This window comes from Hemitrygon akajei, chromosome 1 (genome assembly GCF_048418815.1).
Source record: "Hemitrygon akajei chromosome 1, sHemAka1.3, whole genome shotgun sequence".
Lineage (NCBI taxonomy): Eukaryota > Metazoa > Chordata > Chondrichthyes > Myliobatiformes > Dasyatidae > Hemitrygon > Hemitrygon akajei.
The window spans coordinates 36,775,794-36,789,289 of NC_133124.1; the positions used below are offsets into that span (position 1 = coordinate 36,775,794).

The 13,496-nt window shown below is 39.2% G+C and overlaps 1 protein-coding gene across 6 annotated transcripts in view; it reads left to right on the forward strand.

Annotated features, from left to right (window-relative positions):
• The window catches only part of ppp1r42 (protein phosphatase 1, regulatory subunit 42), a 105,320-nt gene that overhangs the window by 67,301 nt on the left and 24,523 nt on the right, over positions 1-13,496 (forward strand). For 4 of the 6 annotated variants that reach the window (XM_073041154.1, XM_073041119.1, XM_073041146.1 and 1 more), the window contains exon 8: positions 2,235-2,370. In XM_073041154.1, the coding sequence (XP_072897255.1) occupies positions 2,235-2,370 (136 nt within the window). The other 2 variants (XM_073041163.1, XM_073041138.1) reach the window with 2 other exon arrangements.

Genomic DNA, 13,496 nt, shown 5'->3' on the forward strand with positions numbered 1-13,496 from the left:
CTGAAAGAGATAGTTGAAGAGATTGTGGAGGTATTTGTAATGATCTTTCAATAATCTATTGATTCTGGCATGGTTCTAAAGGACTGGAAAATTGCAACTGTCACTCCACTTTTCAAGAAGGGAGAGAGGAAGAAGAAGAGAAATTAAATGCCAGTTAGTCCCATCTCAGTGGTTATGAAGATGCTAGAGTCGATTGTTAAGGACGTGATTTTAGTGTACTTGGAAGTACATGATAAAATAGGCATGGTTTCCTTCAGGGAAAATCTTGCTTGACAAATCTGTTGGAATTCTTTGCAGAAGTAACAAGTAGGATAGACAAAGGAGAGAGAATTAGTGGATGGTGTGTACTTGGATTTTCAGAAGGCCTTTGACTAGGTGCTACTCATGAGGCTGCTTAACAAGTTAAAAGCCCATGGTATTACAGGAAGATACTAGCATGGATAGAGCATTGGCTGATTTGCAGGAGGCAAAGACTGGGATAAAGGGAGCCTTTGGAGGTTGACTGTCAGTGACTAGTGGTGATTCACAGGAGTTTATGTTGGGACCACATCTTTTTATGTTATACGTCAATGATTTGGATGATGGAATTGATTACTTTGTGACCCAGTGTGCAAACGATACAAAGATGAGTGGAGTGGCAGGTAGTTTTGAGGACGTACTGTAAAGAGACTATAGAAAGACAAAGAGAATGGGCTAAGAAGTGGCAAATGGAATACAGTCTTGGAAAGTGTATAGTCATGCACTTTGGTAGAAGAAATAAAAGCATAGACTATTTTCTAAATAGAGAGAAAATTCAAAAATTGAAGGTGCAAAGGGACTTGGGAGTCCTCATGCTGGATTCACTAAAGATTAATTTGCAGGCTGAGCTGGTGATGAGGAAGGCAAATGCGATGTTAGCATTCATTTTGAAAGGAATAAAATATAAAAGCAAGGATGTAATGTTGAGGCTTTATAAAGCACTGGTGAGGCCTCACTTGGGAGTAATGAATGCTAACATTGTATTTGGGTCCCTTATCTAAGAAAGGATGTGTTGACATTGGAGAGGATTCAGAGGAGCTTCGTAAAAATGATTCTGGGATTGAAAAGTTATCATATGAGGAGCGTTTGATGGTACTGTACTCAATGGAATTCAAAAGAATAAGCCTTGTTCTCCCTTCACAATTTCACTCACAAAGCCAACTTAGTGTCATATATTTTCACTAACATATCCTTCAATTTCCAACTACTTTTTTTCTATTTTGCCTAGAGTGCAGGAAATAACCAACAAGTCAGACAGGATCTCCAGGGAGAACAAAACAAGTTCATTTCATTCATCTTCATTGATCTTATACACAATAGTGCAGTTTCTTTTATTTCAGTTTTTAACAACTGCAGTGTTCTATATTCTCTGGTTCTTTCCTTTTTCTTCTGTTCTCATTCATTTCCTTCTATTTAGATTTTCCAGGGCAGAAAAAAATATGGTTATTAATTATTCACCGGAAGTAGAAAGTTACATCATATATGGTAACTTCAAAATTTCTAAATCAAGTACTGAGATACATTGTCTGTGTGCAGCTTAAGTTGTTTGTCCTCAGAGAATAATGACAAGAATAATAATCAGATATGAAATTTTAAATTATGAAAGAATTGAAAATAATTACTTTTTCCATTGGAGAAGAGCTAACTGAGAATTAATATTATCAAAGCCTGTGAAGAACGCCTTAGTAGTGTACATCAAGCATTTTATTTAACATGTATTCTGAGTGCATATTATAGGAAATGAGGGTAAAATTAACAAACTTCAAGCTAAATTTAGAATTTTTGGAATTGTTAGAATATTCTCCTGTTTTGAGGAGTTGTTCATATGAACAGTACGTACTACTTTATCTTTTGAAAAATATCTGTATAAATACCTGTATTAGTACCTGATTCAGAACAATTATGAGGTTTCATAATGACTACAGGTAAGGTAAATGAGTACCGTCAACGAAGCCATGGAGCTGTTAAATTAATGAAAGCAAGCAAATTACAATATATAAAATAAAATTTAACATGAATGCTTTTGTTGCTTTGTTTGCCTTACCTCTGAAGTAGATCAGTCAGGGAGAAAAGAAGATTTAATTTTGCATTATATAAATATTGTTGAAGGATTAGACTTGAGATGCTGCATAATGTTAATAAAATTATAAATTTAATATATTAAAAAATTAGTTGTTATGATCAACAAGTTTATCTGTTTCCTCTTTGTTAACAAGATCATCCACAAATTATTCGCCACCATGCACCCAGAACCTCCCCAAGTATTCGTAAATTCAGGAAACCTGTTGATGTTCTTTTTACAAAAACTCCTAACCATGCAAACTCTGGAGGTGATGGAGTGGAAGGAATCAGGTAAGATGCCAACATCTTCTAAAATGTGCATATTAGACACATTTGAAACATACAGCTCCATTGCATTTGGCATTACAATTATTTAGGTTAATAATTCCTTCTAAGTAGTCCAAGTGATATAGAAATAAAACTTTTTTAATTCACATGTTGTATAATTTCAATGTAGGGTTCTAGAAAGAACATTGAAATTTGAAAAAAGGATTTCAAATTACTGAAGACACTTTTGTTATTATAACCATATAACAATTACAGCACCGAAACAGGCCATCTCGGTCCTTCTAGTCTGTGCCAAACGCTTATTCTCACCTAGTCCCACTGACCCGCACCCAGCCCATAACCCTCCATTCCTTTCCTGTCCATATACCTATCCAATTTTACTTTAAATGACAAAGTATTAGTTTGATTTTAATTTTCAAAAAGTTGAAAACCTAATGCTTAATATCAAACCTAATGTTTGTTATTGAGATTTAACCAGCTGAATATAATGGTCTGAAATTTTGTGTGTTCTTAACCTGTAATTAAATTCTGAGTAAAATTAGAATATTCACCATATTTTCAAGGGAAATGGATCCAATTCACTTAATAAAAATGGTTTGGCGACAACATAACAGATGTTTCAATAACTAGATTTTTAAAAATTAAAATAGTGTAAATAAAGCATGTTTGTACTGACACTAAGAAGACTCAAATTACTTTTAGAATCAAAGTAATTCATCAAAGTTACAGATTCAGAAAAATAATCACAATTTGATGCTGAAAGTGCTTTACTCATTTTTAGATTAAATTGATAATTTTCTAATACATATTTCTACTTAAAAGAAAATTTGTATTCGTAATCATAGAGATGTACGCTTTAAATTTTGAAATATTTCAGAGTGTATAGGTAACATATTTTGTTTGATATTTTGTTTCAACTGTCTTGATTACAGATTGAGTACGGAATGCAGTATTCCTAACTTTAGTCCTGTCTTAATCAACATCGCATTGATGTATGTCTTTGACCTTTTGACAGCTAGTCACTTTAGATGGTTCAGTAAGAAAATGTAAACATTAGTTTGTTCCTTACATTCAAGTATGTTTAGTTGGGTGAAGGTGAAATGGAAAAGATTAATATGTACCTAATGAAGTTTGGAAAATTGAGAGTACAATTAAATAATTGTATGAATAATAGTGGTTAAAAACAGGTTTGCTTAAATACTCATTTCCTTCCTTTAGGTCCCCTCCCCCATCAAAAGATTGATGAATAGCAGACTGTTTGTAGCTTCAAGTCCAATCTCAATTCTTTTCTCCCAGCAAATAAACAACATTTTCTCTTGCCTTACTTGATTAATTCTGCTCATGTGTCCAAAATGAAATCTCCATCTGGTTTATAAACTTGTGGATTTTATTAGCTGAAATTGTGATGCTTATTCCAAAAGAAAAGTACAAAATATAGTTCACTGTCTTTTGGAGAACTTACTAATTTATTTTTTTAGTGGTAAGTGAAAAATCATTTTTCAGAAAAAAATCACCATGCCCCAATTATTGATTGTATCAAGACAAGGTAATAAATATTAGCACACGGTAAAAGGGTAAGGAAACATTATTAGAAATCAATTTATAAAATGTGGAAAACAAATGTGCCACAAACCCATGTAGCAAGCTTTGGAACATGGTTAATAAAAGTTTCAGAATACATTGGGAAATATTTTAAAATGTTCCAAAAAAGAACTAGATTGTATTGTTTCATTGATTTCATTGTCTAGTTTCAAAAACTGGTTGACTGTAATATAAACTGAAATTGTGGTTGTACTTCCCCTAAAAGGAATGATGTGGTTTAGGCAATAAGCATGTTGTCTTAGTCAAAAACAAGTGCAAGACAGTGTGTTTAGAATTTTAGTTTAAATTTATTTAGCAGAAAAATGTATTGAACCACCTGTGACATATAATTTTTATGGAATGATTTTTATTTGTTTAAAATGTGGCTGAGTCATTCTCTTTTTTACCTGGTACATAATTTGTATTATTATACCATTAATTATCTTCAGGGATGTGAAACTTGTGGTGTCGGCATTGCCATCTGTATTTCTACACTCTTACCAGTATAAACGAACTAATTCAGCCAACAAATCAATATTTAACTGACAAAGATCATCCAATACGTATTGTGCAGAGTGAAAGAATGAAACCTGAATGTGTGCAGTGAATAGACATTTTCCCTTTTACCATTCTACATTTGGGGATCATGTCCTTGGCTGCCTAAGGCATGGGTAAAGCCCTCCCCACCATTGAGCATCTCTAATTAAAATAAAATAAAAATACTTTTCCTCATGTGATGTCTAAAATGATGAACATGGCCTCAGAATAAGTGATCCCACACTTAGGCTAAGATCAGGAACTACTCTCTGAGATCAGGTAAATTCTGGATTATGGATGCTATCATTAAATTATTCGTGATTGAGATAGATTTTTGGGCAACAGAGGAATCAAGGATTATTGGGACCATGAATGAAAACAAATCCTGTGAGCTTGAGATTATATGATGGTGCATGCTCTGTGAAACTTGCCAATTGCCAGATGTTTAAATAACAAATACAAAGATAAGAAAATTGCTGTCAAAAAGGAGTTCAGAACTTTTTTGAAGGCAATTTACAATTCAAAAGAGAACATTAAACTAATAAACTAATTTTGTGAATTTGTTTGGACAAAAGGTTGCATCAGAGTTAACAGCCTAGATCTGTGTGACAAGATCATAATGAAGAAACATAGTACTGAAGGTACATTCAATAAATAATGTACCGGGATAGTACTAACTAGATCAGCAATCATGAACTGATCATGTATCATTAATAATTAAGATAAAGGGTAGGAGATATGAACATGGAACTACCATTGAAGATAAGCAAGCTACAGTCGGAGGAGAATCAATCTAGTCATTCAGTCAAACTTAAATATCTATCTTCAGCTCAGACTATATAAGAAATGTTAATTCACAGTATTTATCAATGAAGTTGGAATTCAAGAAAAATAGAATGATTCAAGTGATTTGCCAGTAGGATTGTAATCTGTAATTGTGGGAAAAACTGACCACAATATGACTGAATTTTACATTAAATTATGAAGTGATGTTGTTTCAACAGAACTACATCATTTTAATGTACTTTCTGTACTATGTTTCTTCATTATTATCTTGTTACAGAGGCCTAGGATGTTATATTAAATTGTAGATATTCATGATTTTTGTTCCTTAAGGTTGTTGTAGCTAGGAATGGTCATGGGGATAAGCTCCCAATGCTTATTAAATGCTCCCAATGGCATGGGTCTCAAATAGCATCTGACAACCAAATCCAGTCCCTGGCCTTCACATGTGGCTTAGCTACTAAGTCCAGTGGAACCATTTCTACTGACAAAAGAAGGCGCAAAACAAATTAGTGGTGGTTGGGCAGATGGAGTTCATCAGCATGTACAAAAAAGCTGGATGAACTCAGCAGGTCGGGCAGCATCCGTTGAAAGAAGCAGTCAACGTTTCGGGTCGAGACCCTTTGTCAGGACTAAAGAAGGAGGGGGCAGGGGCCCTATAAAGAAGGTGGGGGGAAGGTGGAAAACCAATCAGAGGAAAGATCAAGGGGTGGGGGAGGGGAAGCAGGGAGGGGATAGGCAGGAGAGGTGAAGAAGGAATCTAAGGGGAAAGCACTATGAAGAAGGCAGAGTCATGAGAGGTGATAGGCAGCTAGAAGAGGAGACAGAGTGAAGGTAGGATGGGGAAGGGAGAGGGAGGGAATTACCGGAAGTTGGAGAATTTGATGTTCATACCAAGGGGCTGGAGACTACCCAGATGGTATATGAGATGTTGTTCCTCCAACCGAAGTTTGGCCTCATCATGGCAGTAGAGGAGGCCATGTATGGACATATCTGAATGGGAACTTGAAGGAGAGTTGAAGTGAGTGGCAACCGGGAGATCCTGTCTGTTGTGGCGGACAGAGCATAGGTGCTCGACGAAGCTGTCCCCCAATCTGCGTTGGGTCTCGCCGATGTAGAGGAGGCCACACCAGGAGCACCGGATGCAATAGATTACCCCAACAGACTCACAAGTGAAGTGTTGCCTCACCTGGAAGGACTGTTTGGGGCCCTGAATGGTGGTAAGAGTGCCTCACATATACTGTCTGGGTAGTCTCCAGCCCCTTGGTATGAACATCGAATTCTCCAACTTCCAGTAATTCCCTCCCGCTCCCTTCCCCCATCCCACCTTCACTCTGTCTCCTCTTCTAGCTGCCTATCACCTCTCATGACTCTGCCTTCTTCATAGTGCTTTCCCCTTAGATTCCTTCTTCACCTCTCCTGCCTATCCCCTCCCTGCTTCCCCTCCCCCACCCCTTGATCTTTCCTCTGATTGGTTTCCACCCTTCCCCCACCTTCTTTATAGGGCCCCTGCCCCCTCCTCCTTTAGTCCTGACGAAGGGCCTCGACCCGAACCGCTGACTGCTTCTTTCAACGGATGCTGCCCGACCTGCTGAGTTCATCCAGCTTTTTTGTACGTCTTGATTTAACCACAGCATCTGCAGTGTACTTTGGAGTTTATCAGCAGTGGTTGTCAGCTCATCTAGGAAAAGGAAAACTGATCTCAGACCTCAACTGCTTGCAGCTATATCCACTCATGGGAAATACTTTGGGAATAAACTTCAAGGAAAAATCCAGAGCTGGAATCACTAAGACAGTCCCACGTTGAGTGGCAAGTCCTGCAACACAGTTGGTACCAAGCTGCATCGGTCTCTGCCATTCCTTTGGATTCATCAGCTGTGTGGAGAGGGGAGCTACATGGACAACAGCTTGTTCTTCATATCATACTGCCCTGGCTTGCATACCACAAAGAGAGCTGGGAGGCAACACTCATGGTTGATCCCGACCAGTGGAGAGTTTCATCAATGATTTGAATTTTAGATGTAGTAATAATGATTAAGAAGTTTACTAAACGATCCCAAAATTGGCATTGTGATCAGTTGCATGGATTAAAGATCTCTGCTGCTGGAAGTTAGAAACAGCCTAGGACACAAAGGGCTCAAAGGTGACAAATTAAATTCATCCCAGAAAATAAGAGGAAATGCAGTTGGGAAGAGCAAACATGGAAATGCATGATAAATGGTGGGATGTATAGATATAGATAGATAAACAGACAGAAAACAGTCTTCTATTTCTATTTTGTTCCAATTTCTTCACCTAATTGTTTTTAGTTCTCTGGTTCCTGTTGATCAAGAATACTACAGTTGCTGAAATCTGAAATAAAAGCAGAAAATGTTGGTAAGGTCAGCAGGTCAGGCACCATCACAAATTAAAATATACCATTTTCTTCTTCTACAGACAGTTTTTCCAGCATTTTCTATTTTTATCTCTGGTTCTTGTTAATGGGCTGAAATGCATTTTGAAGCCTCCAGTAGAATATTTGCCACTTCTGTCATAACAGTTCCTTTAATATCCTTTGAATTTATCTTTGTCATTATCTTTTTCTGGTGCAGTTTCTTGTGATCAGGGAAGACTTACTTCTAGTCCAGTTTTGTGGGTACTGAGGTGACTAATGAGATCATTCTAGAAACAGATTTACATTGGGGCTCAATCCCGATCTTTAGATTGAGAAAAATCCACTAGTTGCCTCCACAGTTGACCCATTCTACTTAAATATTGTTAGAGGTGCGTCGTGCTGGGCAGAGGCGTGTACTGGTGCCTACTAGGCTGGACCATTTCAAATGTCTTACAAGTGCTATATCTACCAAGAAAAGCTGAATTTGGACACATTTACAAGGCAAATTATAAATTCTACCTGAATTAATTTGAAAGTCTATGCTATTTCACTAATTCAACATCACTCTTTCAACGTTACAATACACTCTATACCTCTGAAACACAAGAGATTCTTCAGATGTTGGAAATCTTGAGCAACACACATAAAATGCTGGGGAAACTCAGAAGGTCTCCCCCCACCTACACATTTTCCCTGTCACCTCGTCTCGCCTATCATCTATCAGCATGCACTCCCTCCATCACTTTATAATATTATTCTGACTTCTGCCTCCTCCTTTTCCAGTTCTGAATAAGAGCCTTGACCCAAAATGTCAACTTTTTCTTTCCATCCATAAACACAGCCTGACCTGCTGAGCTCCTGCAGCATTTTGTGTGTGTTGTTCTTTGCACCTCAGAATTAATTAATTGACTTTAAAATGTTTGGACTCTTTCAGTCAGATCAAATGCTAAATAAATGCGAGTTTTCTGTTTCCGGCTGATAACCATGCCTATCGTTCAATTAGCTGGAATGCATCAATTTATGCTGTAATTTTATGTCAAGTTCCCACAGCCAAAAATTAAAGACTAGAGATCAACATGCCTATCTTTCAAATCATTGGATTTGTTAGAAGCAAGTTGAGGCAAAATGAGAACTCCTATCAATATTTTCCAAACTGTTTACAGCTCCATTGAAGAATCTTCCTAGCAGTGCTATTTAAAGCATCCTTAGTGACAGGAGATGTACCAGAGGATTAGAGGATAGCCAATGTTGTTCTGCTGTTTAAAAAAGGCTCTAAACAGAAACTAGGAAATTATAGGCTGGTGAGTCTGACATCAGTTGTGGGAAAGTTATTGGAAGGTATTCTAAGGGACTGGATCTATAAGTATTTTGATAGATATGGATTGATTAAGGATAGTCAGCATGGCTTCGTGTGTAGTAGGTCACGTCAAGCCAATCTTACAGGGTTTTTTGAGGAAGTTATCGGAAAAGTTGATGAAAGCAAGGTAGTGAATGTTGTCTTCATGGACTTTAGCAAAGCATTTGACAAGGTCCTACGTGGGAGGTTGGTCAAGCAATTTCAGTCACTTAGCATTCAAGATGAGCTAGTAAATTGGATTAGACATTGGCTGTTTGGGAGAAGCCAGAGAGTGGTAGTAGATGGTTGCCTCTCTGACTGGAGACCTGTGACTAGTGGAATGTTGCAGGGATCATAGCTAGGTCCGTTGTTGTTTGTCATCTATTCTACATCAATGAGCTGGGTGATAATGTGGTTAACTGGATCAGCAAATTTGAGATGACACCAAGTTTAGGGTGTAATGGACAATGAGGAAAGCTAGCATGGTTTGCAGCAGGATCTGGACCAGCTGGGAAAATGGTCTGGGAAATGGCAGATTCAGATTCAGTTTATTGTCATTTATAAACCACAAATACAATGCAGTTAAAAAATGAGACAACGTTCTCTGGAATGATATCACGAAAAAGCACAAAACAGACCACACAAGAAAAACCACATAACGTTTGGTAATCCCCAATCCAGAGTCCGGAGAGGCTGCTGTGTATCGATATCATGCTACCATCTTAGCACGTTCCCCGGAAAGGAACTACAAACCCAACAGACAAACCTAAAGCTACAAGACCTACACAAAACCACATAGTTACATATAGTTATAGTTAACATATAGTTTCAACAGTGCAGACAATACCATAATTGATAAAAGACTGACAAAGACCACATAATTATAACACATAGTTTCAACAGTGCAAAGCAATACCGTAATCTGATAAAGAGCAGTCCATGGCACGGTTTAAAAGAAAGTCTCAAAGTCCCGACAGCCCATCATCTCACGCAGTCAGTAGAAGGAAGAAAAACTCTTCCTGCCTCTTAATGCAACACATAGGGGGTGTTGCACTTTGGTAGGACCAACCAGTGTAGGTCTTACACAATGAATGGTAGGGCACTGAAGAGTATGGTAGAACAAAGGAATCTGGGAATACAGGTCCATAAATTCATTGAAAGTGGTATCATAGGTAGATTGGGTCATAAAGAAAGCTTTTGACAAATTGGCCTTCATAAATCAGGAGATGGAATATTATGTTGAAGTCATATAAGATGCTGCCTGGCCTGCTGAGTTCCTCCAGCATTTTGTATGTGTTGCTTGGATTTCACTAATTAAGTTAAACGAATCTGGAGCAAAAAAATCTGCTATTGGTTTTGATAGAAAATCGTAATTAAACTGCTGGAGTGTATACAGTGGCATGCAAAAATTTGGGCACCCTTGGTCAAAATTTCTGTTACTGTGAATAACTAAGTGAGTAAAAGATGACCTGATTTCCAAGAGGCATAAAGTTAAAGATGACACATTTCTTTAATATTTTAAGCATGATTACTTTTTTTATTTCTATCTTTTACAGTTTAAAATAACAAAAAAGGAAAAGGGCCCGAAGCAAAAGTTTGGGTACCCTGCATCGTCAGTACTTAATAACACCCCCTTTTGGGGTGTAAACACTTTCTGTAGCCAGCTAAGTGTCTTTCAATTCTTGTTTGGGGGATTTTTGCCCATTTTTCCTTGCAAAAGGGTTCTAGTTCTGTGAGATTCTTGGGCCAACTTGCATACACTGCTCTTTTGAGGTCGAGCTGCAGCTCCTAAGGGGCCGAGTTAGGGAACTGGAGATGCAGCTCGATGACCTTCGTCTGGTCAGGGAGAGTGAGGAGGTGATAGAAAAGAGCTATGGGCAGGTGGTCACACCAGACCCACAGGAGTCAGACAAGTGGGTCACAGTCAGGAGAGAGAAGGGAAAGAGTCAGGTACTAGAGAGTACCCCTGTGGCTGTACCCCTTGACAATAAATACTCCTGTATGAGTATTGTTGGGGGGGGGGGGAAGCAACAGTGGTCATGCCTCTGGCACAGAGTCTGGCCCTGTGGCTCAGTAGGGTAGGGAAAGGAAGAGGAAGGCAGCAGTGATAGGGGACTCTGTAGTTAAGGGGTCAGACAGGTGATTCTGTGGACGCAGGAAAGAAGCTCAGATGGTAGTTTGCCTCCCAGGTGCCAGGGTCCGGGTTATTTCAGATCGCATCCAAGATATCCTGCAGTGGGAGGGAGAACAGCCAGAGGTCGTGGTACATATTGGTACCAATGACATAGGTAGGAAAAGGGAAGAGATCCTGAAAAAAGACTATAGGGAATTAGGAAGGAAGTTGAGAAGCAGGACCACAAAGGTAGTAATCTCGGGATTACTGCCTGTGCCACATGACAGTGAGTATAGGAATAGAATGAGGTGGAGGTTAAATGTGTGGCTGAGGGATTGGAGCAGCGGCAGGGATTCAGATTTCTGGATTATTGGGCCCTCTTTTGGGGCAGATGTGACCTGTACAGAAAGAACAGGTTGCACTTGAATCCCAGGCGGACCAATATCCTGGTGGTGAGGTTTGCTAAGGCTACTGGGGAGAGTTTAAACTAGAATTGTTGGGGGGTGGGAACCGAACTGAAGAGCCTGGGGAAGAGGAGGTTGGCTCCCAAATAGAGAAAGCTTGTAGACAGTGCGAGAGGGAGGATAGGCAGGTGATAGAGAAGGGACGCACTCAGACTGGAGGTTTGAAATGTGTGTATGTTAACACAAGGAGTATTGTGAACAAAGCAGATGAGCTTAGAGCGTGGATCAGTACTTGGAGATATGACATGGTGGCCATTACAGAGACTTGGATGGCTCAGGGACAGGAATGGTTACTTCAAGTGCCGGGTTTTAGATGTTTCAGAAAGGACAGGGAGGGAGGCAAAAGAGATGGGGGCATGGCACTGTTGATCAGAGATTGTGTCACGGCTGCAGAAAAGGTGGACGCCATGGAGGGATTGTCTACGGAGTCTCTGTGGGTGGAGGTTAGGAACAGGAAGGGGTCAATAACTTTACTGGGTACCAATGACATAGGTAGGAAAAGGGAAGAGGTCCTGTAAAAAGACTACAGGGAGTTAGGAAGGAAGTTGAGAAGCAGGGCCACAGAGGTAGTAATCTCGGGATTACTGTCTGTGCCACATGACAGTGAGTATAGGAATAGAATGAGGTGGCAGTTAAATGCGTGGCTGAGGGATTGGAGCAGGGGCAGGGATTCAGATTTCTAGATTATTGGGACCTTTTTTGGGACAGGTGTGACCTGTACAGAAAGAACGGGTTGCACTTGAATCCCAGGGCGACAAATAGTAACAGTGATATCGAGGAGCAGATAGGGAAACAGATCCTGGAAAGGTGTAATAGTAAGAGAGTTGTCATGATGGGAGATTTTAATTTCCCAAATATTAATTGTCATCTCCCTAGAGCAAGGGGTTTAGGTGGGGTGGAGTTTGTTAAGTGTGTTCAGGAAGGTTTCTTGACATAATATGTAGATAAGCCTACAAGAGGAAAGGCTGTACTTGATTTGGTACTGGTGTCAGATCTCTCAGTGGGAGAGCATTTTGGAGATAGTGATCATAATTCTACCTCCTTTACAATAGCATTGGAGAGGGACAGGAATAGATAAGAGGGAAATATTTAATTGGAGTAAGAGGAATTATGAGGCTATCAGGCAGGAAATTAAATTGGAAGCTTAAATTGGAAACAGATGTTCTCAGGGAAAAGTACAGAAGAAATGTGGCAAATGTTCAGGGGATATTTGTGTGGAGTTCTGCATATGTAAGTTCCAATGAGACAAGGAAGTTATGGTAGGGTACAGGAATCGTGGTGTACAAAGACTGTAATAAATCTAGTCTAGAAGGAAAGAAAAGCTTAAAAAAGGTTCAGAGAGCTAGGTAATGTTAGAGATCTAGAAAATTATAAGGCTAACAAGAAGGAGCTTAAGAAGGAAATTAGGAGAGCCAGAAGGGGCCATAAGAAAGCCTTGGTGGGCAGGATTAAGGAAAACTCCAAGGCATTCTACAAGTACTGTATGTGAAGAGCAAGAGAATAAGACGTAAAAGAATAGGACCTATCAAGTGTGACAGTGGGAAAGTATGTATGGAACCAAAGGAAATAGCAGAGGTACTTAATGAATACTTCACTTTAGTATTCACTACAGAAAAGGATCTTGGTGATTGTAGTGATGACTTGCAGCAGACTGAAAAGCTTGAGCATGTAGGTATTAAGAAAAAGGATGTGCTGGAGCTTTTGGAAAGCATCAAGTTGGATAAGTTGTCGGGACTGGATGAGATGTTCCCCAGGCTACTGTGGGAGGTGAGGGAGGAGATTGCTGAGCCTCTGGTGATGATCTTTGCATCATCAATGGGAACGGGAGAGGTTCTGGAGGATTGGAGGGTTGCGGATGTTGTTGCCTTATTCAAGAAAGAGAGTAGAGATAGCCCAGGAAACATTGATAAGTTGATGGAGAAGATCCTGAGAGGCAGGATT